General features: G+C 39.6%; 1 protein-coding gene across 2 annotated transcripts in view; it reads right to left on the bottom strand.

Annotated features, from left to right (window-relative positions):
• The window catches only part of ABCC2 (ATP binding cassette subfamily C member 2), a 77,011-nt gene extending 64,748 nt beyond the window's left edge, over nucleotides 1–12,263 (bottom strand). For both annotated transcript variants that reach the window (XM_032313456.1, XM_032313457.1), the window contains exons 1-2: nucleotides 12,131–12,263; nucleotides 10,312–10,485 (exon numbers count right to left, since the gene is read on the bottom strand). In XM_032313456.1, the coding sequence (XP_032169347.1) occupies nucleotides 10,312–10,485; nucleotides 12,131–12,163 (207 nt within the window). In that variant the 5' untranslated portion in view covers nucleotides 12,164–12,263. The remainder of the gene's footprint in view (nucleotides 1–10,311; nucleotides 10,486–12,130) is intronic.
• Nucleotides 12,264–14,637: the final 2,374 nt, after the last annotated feature.

Genomic DNA, 14,637 nt, shown 5'->3' with positions numbered 1-14,637 from the left:
GAAAGAGAGAGAGAAAGAGAACACAAGCAGGCAGAGAGGCAGGCAGAGGCAACAAGAGAAGCAGGCTCCCTGCTGAGCAAGGAGCCTGAGGGACTCGATTCCAGGACACAGGGATCATGACCTGAGCCAAAGGCAGTGACTTAACCAACTGAGACACCCAGGCTTCCCAGGAAAACATTCCTACTGAACTTCTGCAAATAAGAAGAACTGATTTCCCTTTGGACAGATTCTCTTAGTTTCACTTAAGTCAGCCCCATGGCAGCCACACTAGTACTGGGTTAATAGGGACTAGGACAGACACTAAGGTCCTGCACTCCTCCCTCGGGGTCTTTCAGTCTCTCAGTGTCCCCCAGTCCTAACTCCCAAGCTGCCACCCCCTCTCTCGGCCCTTTCGCTCTAAGTGGCTCCTTAGCGCCACTAATTTAGCTGCAGAATATTCCCGCAGCCACTTTCTGGCTAGCAGGAATTTCTTCTCGGTCATCCCCAGTACATTGTATTGTTTTTGAGTGACTACAGTATGGACAATTTGGAAAAAACAAAAACCCCTGTGAAATGGTGGAAATGAATCCGGTAACCCACCGAAGAGGATGAATAGTCTTGCATTTTAAAAAAGCTTATGGAAAACTTGGGACACCTGGGTGGCTCAGACTCCTAATTTTGGCTCAGGTCATCATCTCAGGGTCATGAGACAGACCTGGAGCCTGCTTAAGATTCCTTCTCCCTTACCCTCTGCCCCTCTCCCTCCTCAAGAAAAAATAAATAAAAGCTTATGGAAAACTCCATTTCAAATGGTTCAGAAATGTCAAGTACTATAAGCTGGTATTTAAGAGGAGTGTATGTATCATTTATGTTTTTAATTTTGTAAAATAAAGATTTATTTTAACCACACACATAAAAAGTCTTTGTCTTAATCAAAGAGGAGTCCTTACCGCAGGGATCTCAAGATTTAGGGGCCCAATTCTCTCAAGATAGAATAGTTCTGCCCCGCATCAGGCTCCCTGCTCAGTCGGAAGCCTGCTTCTCCCTCTCCCACTCCCCCTGCTTGTGTTCCCTCTCTCACTGTCTCTCTGTCAATTAAATAAATTTTAAAAATAAATTTATTAAATATAAAGATACAGTAGTTCTCCCTTCAGTGCATGCTAGTCTGTGCCTGTGCACCTGCACCATCCTAATTTCTAACCATTCCTTCTGACGCTGAATTGTTTCAAACATAATGTCTGTATTAGAAGCACATGTGGCTCATTTATCCTTTTCCAAAGCCAATGCATCTGTGGTCTGTTAGGATTCTCTCACCTGTTACCCCCCCCTCATTCCGTGGACTACTGTAAGGCACAGATCAATGGCCAAGCAACAACCCACAGTACCTCATGCACAGTCTCTTCCCCACTCCCTTGTCCCTACCTTTGTGAACAGGATTGTGGACACTCCCTAGGACATCCCCCGCCCCCTCCAGCCCCACACCACCGAGAAGGGCAAGGTCATTAGACCAGAAAAGTTTTAGAAGTCAAAAAGCAAACATGCTTTTTTTGGTATAGTCATAGTCGTTGCTGTGTTTGTAGCTCGCCTCCCAGATTCACCCCCATCCTCGTCCCTTCAAGCCTGGAGTGGTAACCGTTGGCTGCTAAGCTCCAGGTTCCCTTGTAAATACAACCTTCTCACATCCTATTTGGCCTCAGCCGCCAGTTTCTTGTGACTGATGGTAGAGTTCCCTACTCAAAGCTATTCTCTTCTTCCTAATAGAACCCCTCCCCTTTTTTGTAAAATATCTACTCCATTCAGCTCAGCCATGTGCTCAGGTGGAAGCTGGACCCATCTCCAACCCCATGAAGTGAGTTAAAACCAGTCATGATGGTCCCATTCTCCCGGCCTGTAACTGCCTGGATCATAGGCAGGCAACACAATTCTGGCAGAAGAGAACTAGGGAACAGCTAGGGGGGAACTTGTTTCTGGGGACTCTGGGAAACGTTTTTCTCACTGATCAAAGTGATACATAGATCCAGAATATGTAAAGAGCTCTTCACAAATCAACAATAAAAAAACCACAGGTGGGGTGCCTGGGTAGCTCAGTGGGTTAAAGCCTCTGCCTTCAGCTCAGAAAAGTCATGATTCCAGGGTCCTGGGATGGAGCCACGCATTGGGCTCTCTGCTCGGCAGGGAGCCTGCTTCCCCCATCCCCCCGGCCTGCCTCTAGGCCTACTTGTGATCTCTGTCAAATAAATAAATTTTTTAAAATCTTTTAAAAAATTAAATAAAAATAAAGAACCACAGGTAACCCAATTAAAAAATAGTCAAAGGGTTTATTTAAAGAATAGGTTTTTTCCTAAGAAGGTATACAAATGGCCAAATAGCATACAAAAAGATGCTCAACGTCATTAGTCAAAACCATAATAAGTTCTTTGCACCAACTAGGATCGCTATAACTGAAAAGATGAACCATGACAAGTACTGGTGAGAATGAGTATTAGAACCCCCATATGCTGCTTGCAGGAATTTAAAGGAGACAGCCACTTTGGAAAAGAGCTTGTCATTTCCTCAAAATATCAAACGTAGAGCTACCATATGACTTAGCAATTCTACTCATAAGTATATACTTACTCTAATACTTAAACTAAGTATAAAAGTATATAATACTTATACTAAGTATGTAAGTATAATACTTATACTAAGAAAATTGAAAATCCATGTCCATCCCAAATAAACATGATGTATCTATAATATTGTATTATTTAGCCATAAAAAGAAATGAAATATTGACATATACTACCACACAGATGAACCTTGAATATATAATACTGAATGAAAGAAGCCAGACACAAAAGGCTATTGTATTACTGCATTTATATATGAACTATCCAGTCTAGACATAGAGACAGACAGCAGGTTTGAGATTTCCAAGGGATAAGAGGAGGAGGGCACAGGGAAGTGACGGTTTAATGGATACAAAGTTTCCACTTGGGGTGATGGAAAATCCTGGAACTGGATAGCAGTCATGGTTGCAGAACATTGTGAATGTATTTAGCACTACTGCATCTTACACTTTAAGTTGGATGAAATGGTCAATTTCATGTTCTCTGTATTTTATAAAAAAAAAAAAAAGGAGTGAAGTACTGATTCATGCCATTACATATATAAAACTTGAAAATAGGGACATCTTGGTGTCTCAGTCAGTCAAGTGTCTGCCTTCTGCTCATGTCATGATCTCAGGGTCCTGGGATCCAGCCCTACATCAGGCTTCCTGTTCAGTGAGGAGTCTGCTTCTCCCTCTCCCTATGCCCCTTCCCCCATTTGTGCTCCCTCTCCCTCATAAATAAAAATCTAAAAAATAATAATAATAAATAAGATGAGGAAAACTTGAAAACATTTTGCTATGTTATGTAAGTCAGGTGCTGAAGGCTACATAGTATATAATTACATTATATGAAATGTTCTGAAAAGACAAAGCCATAGACAGAAAGTAGATTAGTAGTTGCTAGGGCTTAGGGGAGGGGAAGGGAATGGGTTGTTACTGCCTAATAGGAACTGAGTTTCTTTTTGGAGTAATAAAGCTATTCTGGAATTGGACAGAGGTGATGGTCACACATTTTTGTGAGTCTACTAAAAACCACTGAATTGTACACTTTAAACAGGTGTGTTTTATGGTATGTAGACTATATATATCAATAAAGCTATTTTTAAAGGGATCTATAGGAGCACCTGCTGTCTTTATCTGCCTTTGGACACTGACTTGAGGGTGTGATTCCTGGAGCCACTGCAGCCACCTTGTCATCATGTGCTACTTTAATAACTGGCTTGAGATGCTGAGCTGATGAGGAAACGAAAATAATCAGCTATCTGCTTGTTGAGCTTCTAAAGTAATAAGTCCTGGGGCTGCACTGCCTCTGGTCTTCTTGTTATGTAAGAAAATCAGCTATCTCATCACCTCAGCTAACAGGTGTGACTTGCCAGTGAGATCTTCCACTGACAGAAATCTATTCCTTATAGTCAGCACCAGCTGAGAGTAAGACTGGGAATAAGGACAGAAATCAGAGTCTTAATGGAAGCCCTGTGCACAGAACTGGTACGGTTAGGCCAGTCATTTCTTTGTTTTTCCCACTTCCAACCCATCATCACAAATCTACTGAAACTCTACTTGCCACAACCACCCCAATCAGGCTAAAACAGAAGTAATTCTCTGAAACAGAATGCTCTCCTGAGGAGGAATGAGAAGATAGTGAGTGTCTTGGTGCCCCAGAGGAAACTAGTTTTCGTATGGCATGCAGTAAGGGTGGAGAAGTCCAGCCTGGCCTCCTGCTCTTGGGAGAAGCCATAGTTCCACACACTTGTCCAGGACTCAGAGCTCAAAAGCAGTCCTCCCCTCAAGGAGAGGCCACCCGGGGGGAGATGTCTTACAGATTGGCAGAGGGGTCTGCTCCCATCACATATATTCATTAACTTAGTCCTTTGCTTATAAATGCAAAAAGAACAGTAATAACCATCAGAAGGTGGAGAAAAACCAATACTAGCAAAGAAGATGGCCAAGATAATTACACAGAACAACTGATTCTGGGATAAAACAAACAAATTATTAAATGAACAGAAGATACTTCTAAATTATTTTTAAAATTAATGTCTTAGGAGAGATCTGAGAAGACATTGCATCCATTAATAGATTGATTTTTTTTAGTGTATTCTGAAATTAAGAATAATTCTTAGAAATCAAACCCATGATTACAAAAATAAAGGCTCTTTAGGATGGCTAAAAGAAAAGAAATTAGGGAATATCTCAGAACATAGGTGAAAAGAGAAAAACAAATTTTAAAAAGAGAGAAGTTGAGAAGGAAAATAAATTCAGTGTCCAAAACCAACCTAAAAGAAGTTCTGAAGAGATGGAATTTCAAAATTGGAAGAAAGGAAGTAAAAAGACTAATAGATAAAAATTTCTCAGAGATAAGAAAGACGTCAGTCTTTAGGTTGAAAGCATCAAACCCACTGAATGAGAAAAGACCCATGTAAACAGACTCATTAAATTTCAAGACATCAAGAAAAAAAAGAGGATAAAGCCTTCTACAGAGGATAACCCAGTAGCACAGGTTGTTGGGAAGCAATATGACAACATCTTTGGAGTTAAAAAAAAATGTGTTTGAAGCTAGCATTCCATATCCAGATGACATTTGCAGAAAGCAAGGACTTTGAGACTTTACTGTTGCTCTCTCTGAAAATTTTATTTGAGGATCTTCTTCAGATCCAAGAACTGGGGGAGGGGGCACAAATTCTCTCATTTTACACAAAGGGGTATCAAGATGTCGAGTCTAAAATTGATGGCAGATCATCTTTAGGAATAAGGGTAACCAACAGAAGAACTGAAAGCAATCATACAAAATTAAAAGACAGAGAGAAAGAGAAGAAGAAAAGGAAGGTGAGGGTAGGGCCAATGAACTGAATTCCTTGTCTTGCATGGAGGGCAGAAATAGATCTTTTTTAAAGGTGATAGATCAAGAAATACAGGTATAAACACATTATTTACAGATATAGAGGTAACTATTAAAATAATTTTAAATGAAGGTCTCTGGAGAATGGTACTAGGAGATAGAAGGGTAAGAAATAGACTTTAACTTTTCATTTTGTGTTTCTTGGCTCTTTTTTTTTTTCTTTTTTAAGAGACTGGCAGGAAACATACCAAAATGTTAATAGGAGTGTATCAGGATGATAACAATGGTCAATGGATTTAATTTGCTTCCTATTTCCCTAGAGTTTCCAAACTTTCTATAATAATCTTGCATTATTTTTTTTTAAAGACTGTATTTATTTGACACAGAGAGAGAGAGAGAGAGAAAGAGAGAGTGCGCGCACAAGTGGGGGAGCAGGAGCCAGAGGCAGAAGGAGAAGCAAACTTCCTGTGGAGCAGGGAGCCCGATATGGGGCCTGATCCCAGGACACTGGAACCATGATCTGAGCCAAAGGCAGACACTTAACCAACTGAGCCACCCAGGCGCTCAACCATGCATTACTTTTATAATCAGAAACATGCACACACTTTTATTAAATAGGATCAGGGAAATATTATGGTTGCCCTGAAATAATCCTTGTCTTTGATCTCTGATTTATTGGAGGAGCTTCAAGTGCACATGGAATTTACTAAACTTCTTAAGGAAACATAATCTCATTGGTATTAAAAAAGAGAGAAGAGTGCTTTGGCCATATTTAATATCCCTCCATCTCTGCAAGGTCCTCTTTTTCTCAGAGCTTTATGAATGATAGTCACTCTGGTTGAATCTTCTATCCATTGTAGAGGGTCTATTTCTATCACTTCGCTGGCAGATTAGTATCTAACTTCAGCATCAATATTTTCAGGCAATATGACCCCCAGCAGTCTATTCTATTTTCAGAAAGTCAGTATTATTAGAAAGTCCTTCAATATACTTAGCCAAAGTAGGCTTCCCTGGAATAACCTCCACCCACTTAATCTTGATCCTGCTCTCTGAAACTCTGCTGAACAGAACAGGCTCACAATCTTCTATGTTATATTCTGCAATCACTAAAGATGATTTCCACATTTCACTGGCTCAACACCAAGTCTATTTTTGCCACACATCTTCCTTCCTCTAACCTCAGCACTTCCACAACCTCTAGAACCAAATTCCTTGTTCGTTTCCCTGGGATTGAGCTCATTCATTCATTCATTCATGTATTTTGTGATTCAGTTCATTCAGTTACCTACTGTGCATCAGGTCCTTTCTGTAAGGATGCATCTTTAAACAAACAAACTTGTAGAATCTCTCACTTTGGTCAAGCAAATGGACTTAGTTGAGACAAGTATAGACAGTTCAGGAAAGTCAGAGAGAAATAGCCCAAAAGCAGGAAATGGAGAAATAAAATCAAGTTGAGGAGTGAGCCCAAAAGAAGGTTCTCATAGAAGTAAAGTTTTACTATGTGAAGAGTTATACTTCTACTTTTAAAGAAGAGACCAATTATTTTGAAAATTTTAAGAGGCAGCTAATTTGTGCTTGTTACTCTCAGGGTAGAGGGCAAAAAATAAAGTATAAATTAGGAATGTGGCTCCTGAGACTATGAGTAAGGATGAGTGGATGGATTATTAGCTATGAAAAAAAAAGTCAATACATTTATTTTCTTTTTGTCTATAAAGATTTGTATTTATAAAAGTTAGACAAAATGTATTATACCCACATAATAGAATGTAAGTTAGGTATAAAATGGGAAAGAAGTACTGATATATACTATGATATGGATGAACCTTGAAAATCTTACACTAAGTGAAAGAAGCCAACCATAAAAGGCCATATAGTATTATAAGATTCCATTTATGAAATCTTTGAAATAGGGAAACTAGAGATAGCAAGTAGGTTAGTGGTTGCTTAGGACTAAGGAGGATGGGGAGATAGGAGGTTTGTTTCTGTTCTAAAGCTGATTATGGTGATGGTTGTATATATCAGTATGCTAAAAATTATATTTAAATGGGTGAATTGAGTCTCCAAAGGCAAGGGAAACTAAAGCAAAAATGAACTATTGGGACTTCAACAAGATGAAAAGCTTTTTTACAGAAAAGGAAACAATTTCAAGAAAACCAAAGGAAAACCTACTGAATGGGAGAAGATATTTGCAAATGTCTTATCAGATAAAGAGCTAATATCCAAAATCTATAAATAACAACAAACCGAACACCCAAAGAACAAATAATCCAGTCAAGAAATGGGCAGAAGACATGAACAGACATTTCTCCAAAGAAGACATACAAATGGCCAACAGACAAATTAAAAAAATGCTCAACATCCCTCAGCATCAGGGAAATGCAAATCAAAACCACAATGAGATACCACGTCATACCAGTCAGAATGGCTAAAATTAACAAGTCAGGAGACAACAGATGTTTTTGAGGATGTGGAGAAAGGGGAATCCTCTTACGCTGCTGGTGTAATGCAAGCTGGTACAGCCACTCTGGAAAACAGTATAGAGGTTCCTCAAAAAGTCAAAAATAGAACTACCTATTATACTACTAGGTATTTACCAAAAAGATATAAATGCTGTGATCCTAAGGGGCACCTTCACCCCAATGTTTATAGCAGCAATGTCCACAATAGCCAAACTATGGAAAGAGCTCAGATGTCCACCAATAGATGAATGAATAAAGAAGATGTCACACACACACACACACACACACACACACACACACACAGGAATATTTCTCAGCCATCAAAAAACGAAATCCTACCATTTGTGATAATGTGGATGGAACTAGGGGATATTATGCTAAGTGAAATAAGTCAATCAGAGAAAGCCAATTATCATATGATTTCACTCATTATGTGGATTTGAAGAAACAAAACAGAGAATCAGAGGGGAAGGGGGGGAAATAAAATAAGACAAAATCAGAGAGGGAGAAAAACCATAAGAAACAAATTGAGGGATGCTGGAGGGGAGGGAGGTGGGGAGATGGGGTAACTGGGTGATGGGCATTCAGGAGAGCATGTGATGTAATGTGTACCAAGTGTTATATATAACTGATGAATTCCTGAACTCTGCCTCTGAAACTAATAATACACTATATGTTAATTAATTGAATTTAAATTTAACTTAATTTAATTTAAAAAATAAATGGGTGAATTGCATGGTATGTGAATTATATCTCAATAAAGCTGGTTTTTTTTTAAGATTTTATTTATTTCTTTGACAGAGAGAGAGAGATCACAAGTAGGCAAAGAGGCAGGCAGGGGGGAGGGGGAAGTAGGCTCCCCGCTGAGCAGAGAGCCCGATGCGGGCCTCGATTCTAGGACCCTGAGATCATTACCTGAGCTGAAGGTAGAGGCTTAACCCATTGAGTCACCCAGGTGCCCTAAAGCTGTTTTTTTTTTTTTTTAAAGTTAGAAGTTCTTATAGTTAATTAAGTACTATGATTAAGTATTGTGATACTGATTTATTCATTACCCAGCCTTTTCTCGGAAGTCTCTAACTCATTCGCAAGGGTATTAAAGCATGTTGTTCAATGTTCAGAATCTAACACATTCTTGACTCCACTTCTACTTCTAGAATATGTTTAATATTAACATTCAACAAATTCATACTGAGTGTTAAGCCCTGTGCTTGGCACTTGGATCAACAAAGGAGACAATGACCCTGCCCCTACTCTCAGGGACTATTCTTTCCTGTCCAGGGTCCAACAAAGCTCACCACCAGCCCCTGCCTTGGAGTGTCGATGAAAATCCCACTGCATTTAGCCAAGTTCCTTCCTTCTGTTTAGATTCCAGCCACTGCATTTAGCCAAGTTCCTTCCTTCTGTTTAGATTCCAGGTAACCTGAGGTCGTTAGTATGTGTACTCACAGAACATCAAATCTAATTAATCTTTTTAATTAAACCCAGTTTAAAGATCAGGAGAGATAGGGAAAAACAAACCACCACCAATAACAACAAAAAAGGTAATGAAAAAAGCAGATGGTGGCGTTTAGGAGGTGGATTTTCAAACTCAACTGAATGTCTTGGTTCCCACAAGACCCTTTCTGCATTAATCAGTGCAGCTGGCCGACCGGCTCCCCCCCTAGTTCCTTTTGGGCCCTCTCCTGCAGCTCCTGTCCTTCCCATATTTCCCTACTCAAGCATGTCATTGTGAGCACTCACCGTACCTCACTCTACTGTGAGTGTCCAGGGACTCATGGAAGACTTTGGGAAAATGGAAGCCTTATTTCAGACCCAAGTTATGAGAGATGAATGATGGTTGGGTTGCCTGAATGGTACAGAGAAAATGGTGCATTTTATTTTTACCTCATTGTAGGTGCCAACTGAATTACAGTCTCCTGAGTTATTCAAACAGTCTCAAGACGGGTCATCCAGTATTTGCTTCTCAAATATTAAAAAGACAATAAATACTTGACTGATTGGTTACTTGTCACTGGTGTTTAAAAAATCTGCTATCAATAAGATTTAAGTGTTACTACTCTCCTATTTTTAAAGATTTTTTGTATTCATTTGAGAGAGAGAGAGGGGGAAAAAGAGCGAGCATGAGTTGGGGGTGTAGAGCAGAGAGAGGAAGGAGCAGATTCCGCACTGGGCAGGGAGCAGGGAGCCCGACATAGGGCTGGATCCCAGGACCCTGAGAACATTAGCCAAACCGAAGGCAGGCACTTAACCAACTGAAACACCTAGGTACCCCAAAAGTCATCATTATGCAAAAATTAAAGTTACCTTAACTAAGAAATATGACATGGGGCCAGTGACTGCCTGTCTTAGGAAAGCTGATTAAAGAGAGGGAAGCAGACACTTTAACCATCAAAAAATGTCTCTGCCCTGTACCAAGTAATTAGAAAATAGTGGAGATCCCATACCTGCTTAGTGAGGTAGAGTTTGGTTATAGGAGATCTCTTGATCTTAGATCTATACACATGAAGAAGCTGCCAAGGAGCCAGGAGCCAAAGGAAACCCAAAGGAATCCACACCAGAACAGTTTGCTCAAAACAAAGTGGCAGGTCCGCTTCTGGGCTATCCAAGAATGAAGAATTCTGGGGGACCAAAACAGAAAGATTGTTGAATATACTCATTTTTTGAAGACAGAAAACCTGTGTGAGGGAACCCTCCACTTCCACCCCTGTTCCCAAACAATTTTAATTCCGTTCTATATCCATAGCCAACCTGACCCTTTACCTAGATGCATTTTCCTATTAATCTCCATGGATACAAAATCAACATTTAATGACAGTGACTTTTTGGGTCAATGCAACCTTTATGAACCTTTCGTTCACGAGCTACTCTAAGTAAACCTCACCACTGCATTTGCCAAGTTATGGGAAGAAGAGGGACAGACTATTCTTCAAATAGTTCCCTGGGATACAGGAACTTTTTCTTATTTTTGTTTCTAGCACTAATTATGCTCCCTGACAGATGTTCAGACATGCAGGCAGCAGGATGCTTTCATCAGACTATGGCATTTCGCCTCCTTGGGCCAGAGGGCTTACAGTGATTCGAACCTAGGGGACCTTGGGCCTAAGAGCTATAGAGCACCAGTAGAAGGAAGGCTCATCCCCAGCAAGTCTATACTAGTCTTTACATTCTGCAATGGATAGAAGTGTCTTGTGAAGTGAGGGTAGGGATTACCAGTTATTTCTTGAGTCTTTTGAGGGTAGATTTTTCTCTCCTCATAAACATTTTTAAGTTACTTTTGTATAGTTGTTCACACAGACTCTTTAAAACAAACATTGCGGCACCCTGACCAAGATGATCTGTCAGATATTCCCAGAGAGAATTCCCCAAAGATGGCCTAGTATGATCCTGGCCCCATTAAGCCCTACCTTCCTGTGGTAAACACGTCCCAGCCTGGAGGCCCTTGGGGCCCAGGTTTTTTCTAGGATGTGAAGAGTTAACCAACTGCTCTGCTATCTCATTCCCACTCTTCTTATCACTCCATAAAGTTACTTGACTTTAGAATTCAGAAGAATTCCCTAAGATATTTTAACCATTTTAACAAACCCTCCATGTGATTCTGATGCTAGACATTTGCAGACCACACTTACATAGAATCACTAAATCTAGGTTCCTTTTCATTTTCAATTCCACTAAGCCATTTGGTACTGTTGCTCACCCTGACTTGAAATTCTCTCCTCTAATGGTTCAAAAATTGTCTCAGTGCTCATGATGCCCAAATCTGTATCCCTGGCCTCACCTTCTACTCCATACCACTAACTGCCAGTCCCTCTAGAACTGTCTCCAGAGGATATTCATTTCTACATCAGCAAGACTCAACCTTGGGTCTTCTCTTCTTCCTCCCACCCCCCAAACTCCACAACAACAACTTTCCCTCCTAACATTGTTGAAATTGGAAGCCTTTTCCCCATTTCTCTTCAGAGAACACAATTTTACGGCTAGCTAGTCTGAGAAGAGAGTCTGGGATACAATAAATATATGGTAGAGAATACATCCATTACCTCTTCCACACAGAATATCCTCTGGAGATATTATGACATATCTTTTCTTAAGCCCCCCAACCTAAAACCTAAATAATAACAACAACAACAAACCCAAACCAAAAAATTCTGAGCTTTAGACCACCTGCCCATCTAACTCTTTTAGTTCTTATTGGTAGCAACTGAGGTTAATCTACTATTCTGAGTCTGAGAAGAGTCAACAGTGAAAATAAGTATTATTCCTCACCCAAAATGTAGAGTTGCAGAACTTCTCCAGCATGGTTCCTGGAGCTCTTGTGGAATGAAGACTCTCCTGTGACTCTTGTTTTTTATTTACTCTTTTCCTCAGAGAAACTGGACTGTAAGCAGCAATGCGTTATCTCCCATTCTGATGTTCTGATGTTCCTAATAAAACCAGGTCTCCTGACCTTTCATCTTAACAGTTTACTCATTAACCTGACTCAGATGTTTATTTACAATATCCCAGTAGAGAGACACATGACTCAAGATTGAGGCGCCCTAAGGGTAGGTAGACTCATCATTTCCCAAGTACCAGAAGCCTCTGTATGTATGGTCATAAAAGGAAACATTGAAAAATGTCAGCAGAGCTGGCGGACAATTTCACGAGTGGAGGAGCCCATTCTTTCTCTTGAAGACATATGACCTAAATAGAGAAGCATCACTGGAGGGGCAAGTACCCTTAAACATGCAGGTTCACATCCATTTTAAGGTCTTAGAATTTATAGAAATGTGAAATATCCTACTCCTTTGGATTTTAAGACCATAGAATTTAAGGGGTGCCTAGGTGGTGCAGTCTTGTGAGGTCAGAATAGGCACCTGACTTTTGGTTTTGGCTCAGGTCGTGATCTCAGGGTCGTGGGATTGAGCCCTTTGTAGGGTTCCCTGTTCAGCATGGAGTCTCCTTGAGATTCTAACTTTCTCTCTTTCCCTCTGCCCTTCCTGCTCATCATGCTCTCTCTCGCTCTAGAATAAATCAATCAATCTTTTAAAAAAGACCATAGAACATAAAATATACTTAAAAGTAGTATAGATTTTATTTCAAAAAGTCAATTTCTAAAATAGCATATATAGATAGTGTGATACACACACACACACACACACACACACACACTTACTTATTTATTTATTTATTTGTTTATTTAATGCGACGAAATGTTAGCCTTAGCTGTTAAGATTGTGGGTGGATTTTGTTTTTGCTTGTCTATATCTTCTGATTTTTCCATAATCATTAGGTATTATGTAATAATATCTTAAAGTAATTATTGGTATTGTGGTAAAAAAATACATGACATAAATTTTACCATTCCTAAAAGTATACAGTTCAGTAGTGTTAAGTATATTCACATTGTTGTGCAACCAATCTCCAGAACTTGTTCATCTTGCCCAACTGAAACTCTAATACCCATTAGACAGCTCCCCTTTACTCCCTCCTCTAGTAAAGCAAATGCTCTTTTAAAATCAGGTCACCCTAAATTAACGGCAGCCATACACACACTGGCCAACATATTAAAGTGCAAATGCCATCATTTGGGGGATCATGTGAAACCATTTTGGTCACTAACACATAAAAACACTTCTTTGTCCTATGGTTATAGACAGACTATACCTACAGAGAGTAATTAACAAGAGCATAATGTATACTTTAATGTATACATATATACATATATACATATATATTTCATGTGTACTTTAATGCCTGGTCTAAAGTTAACTATACCAAAGGTATAGTTAAACTTAAACTCACAAATGATAGTAACATTTACTCATTAGTACCAGTGGATATGTTGTGAATTATTAACATCTGAAAGATGTAGAAGTTTTATTAGGACATTCACTCAGTTCTCTTCTTATGAGAAGATAAGCATAAGATGAACTCCCACACTTTTCTATGTGCCTGTAACAGTGTTAAAATTGAGTTAGGCCTTAGGGTGTCCAGATATATTTGGATGGATACTGGCTACTATTTACCAAAAACAACATTTTCCAGTTACTCAATGTGCACATTCTAAACTATTCTTATGTAATCAGATGGCATCATCATACTTACCACATAAATGTATAAAAGCATGAATAAAACCCGGATAAAAACATGGTTTTTATGTGAGATGTTTCTTATGGATTTGTGATCATCCTCATACCTGTTATGTGCTTCCACTGTTGAACATCAGAATGCTTACATGTTGTATGTCCATGATCCCCAGCTGACATTCAACTGATATTGTCTCAAAAAAAAAAAAAAAAAGCAAAGCAAAGAAAAAGAAATCCTCATCGTTGAATCCATTCTTTGGGAAGCCACTTTGACCAAAGTGGGGAAATGAGAAATTCTGGCGAGAGAAACAAATAGTACACACCAGGCTGACCTAAAGCAGTGATACTAATAGTACACGGTCAGATACTGGATGACTGGCCACACATGCCCCATGGCCAAATTCCAACAAAGGCTTTTCAGAAAAGTCATAAAAATCTGAAATCGTTTTCCCTGGTGACCCAGCTGGCCTGCTCCACACCAGACTTTCCATACCGGCCTGTCTGATGTCCTCCAGCGAATTAGCTTAATCAGGAATAAACCTTCACTCTCTCCAGACTGTGTGTTTTCCTTCCTTCCTGTCTCCTTTTTATAAGTCCTGGCTTTTGCCTTTGTTTGTTGCCAATAGTGTAATGACGATCTTCCTCAAGCAAGAAAAACTAGCACACAAACGTTTAACTAAATGTCTGAGTTATTCCTTGAGAACC

This window comes from Mustela erminea, chromosome 14 (assembly GCF_009829155.1).
Source record: "Mustela erminea isolate mMusErm1 chromosome 14, mMusErm1.Pri, whole genome shotgun sequence".
NCBI lineage: Eukaryota > Metazoa > Chordata > Mammalia > Carnivora > Mustelidae > Mustela > Mustela erminea.
The sequence above is the reverse complement of the archived record's forward strand: the minus strand, read 5'-3'. Positions and strand labels throughout refer to the sequence as shown.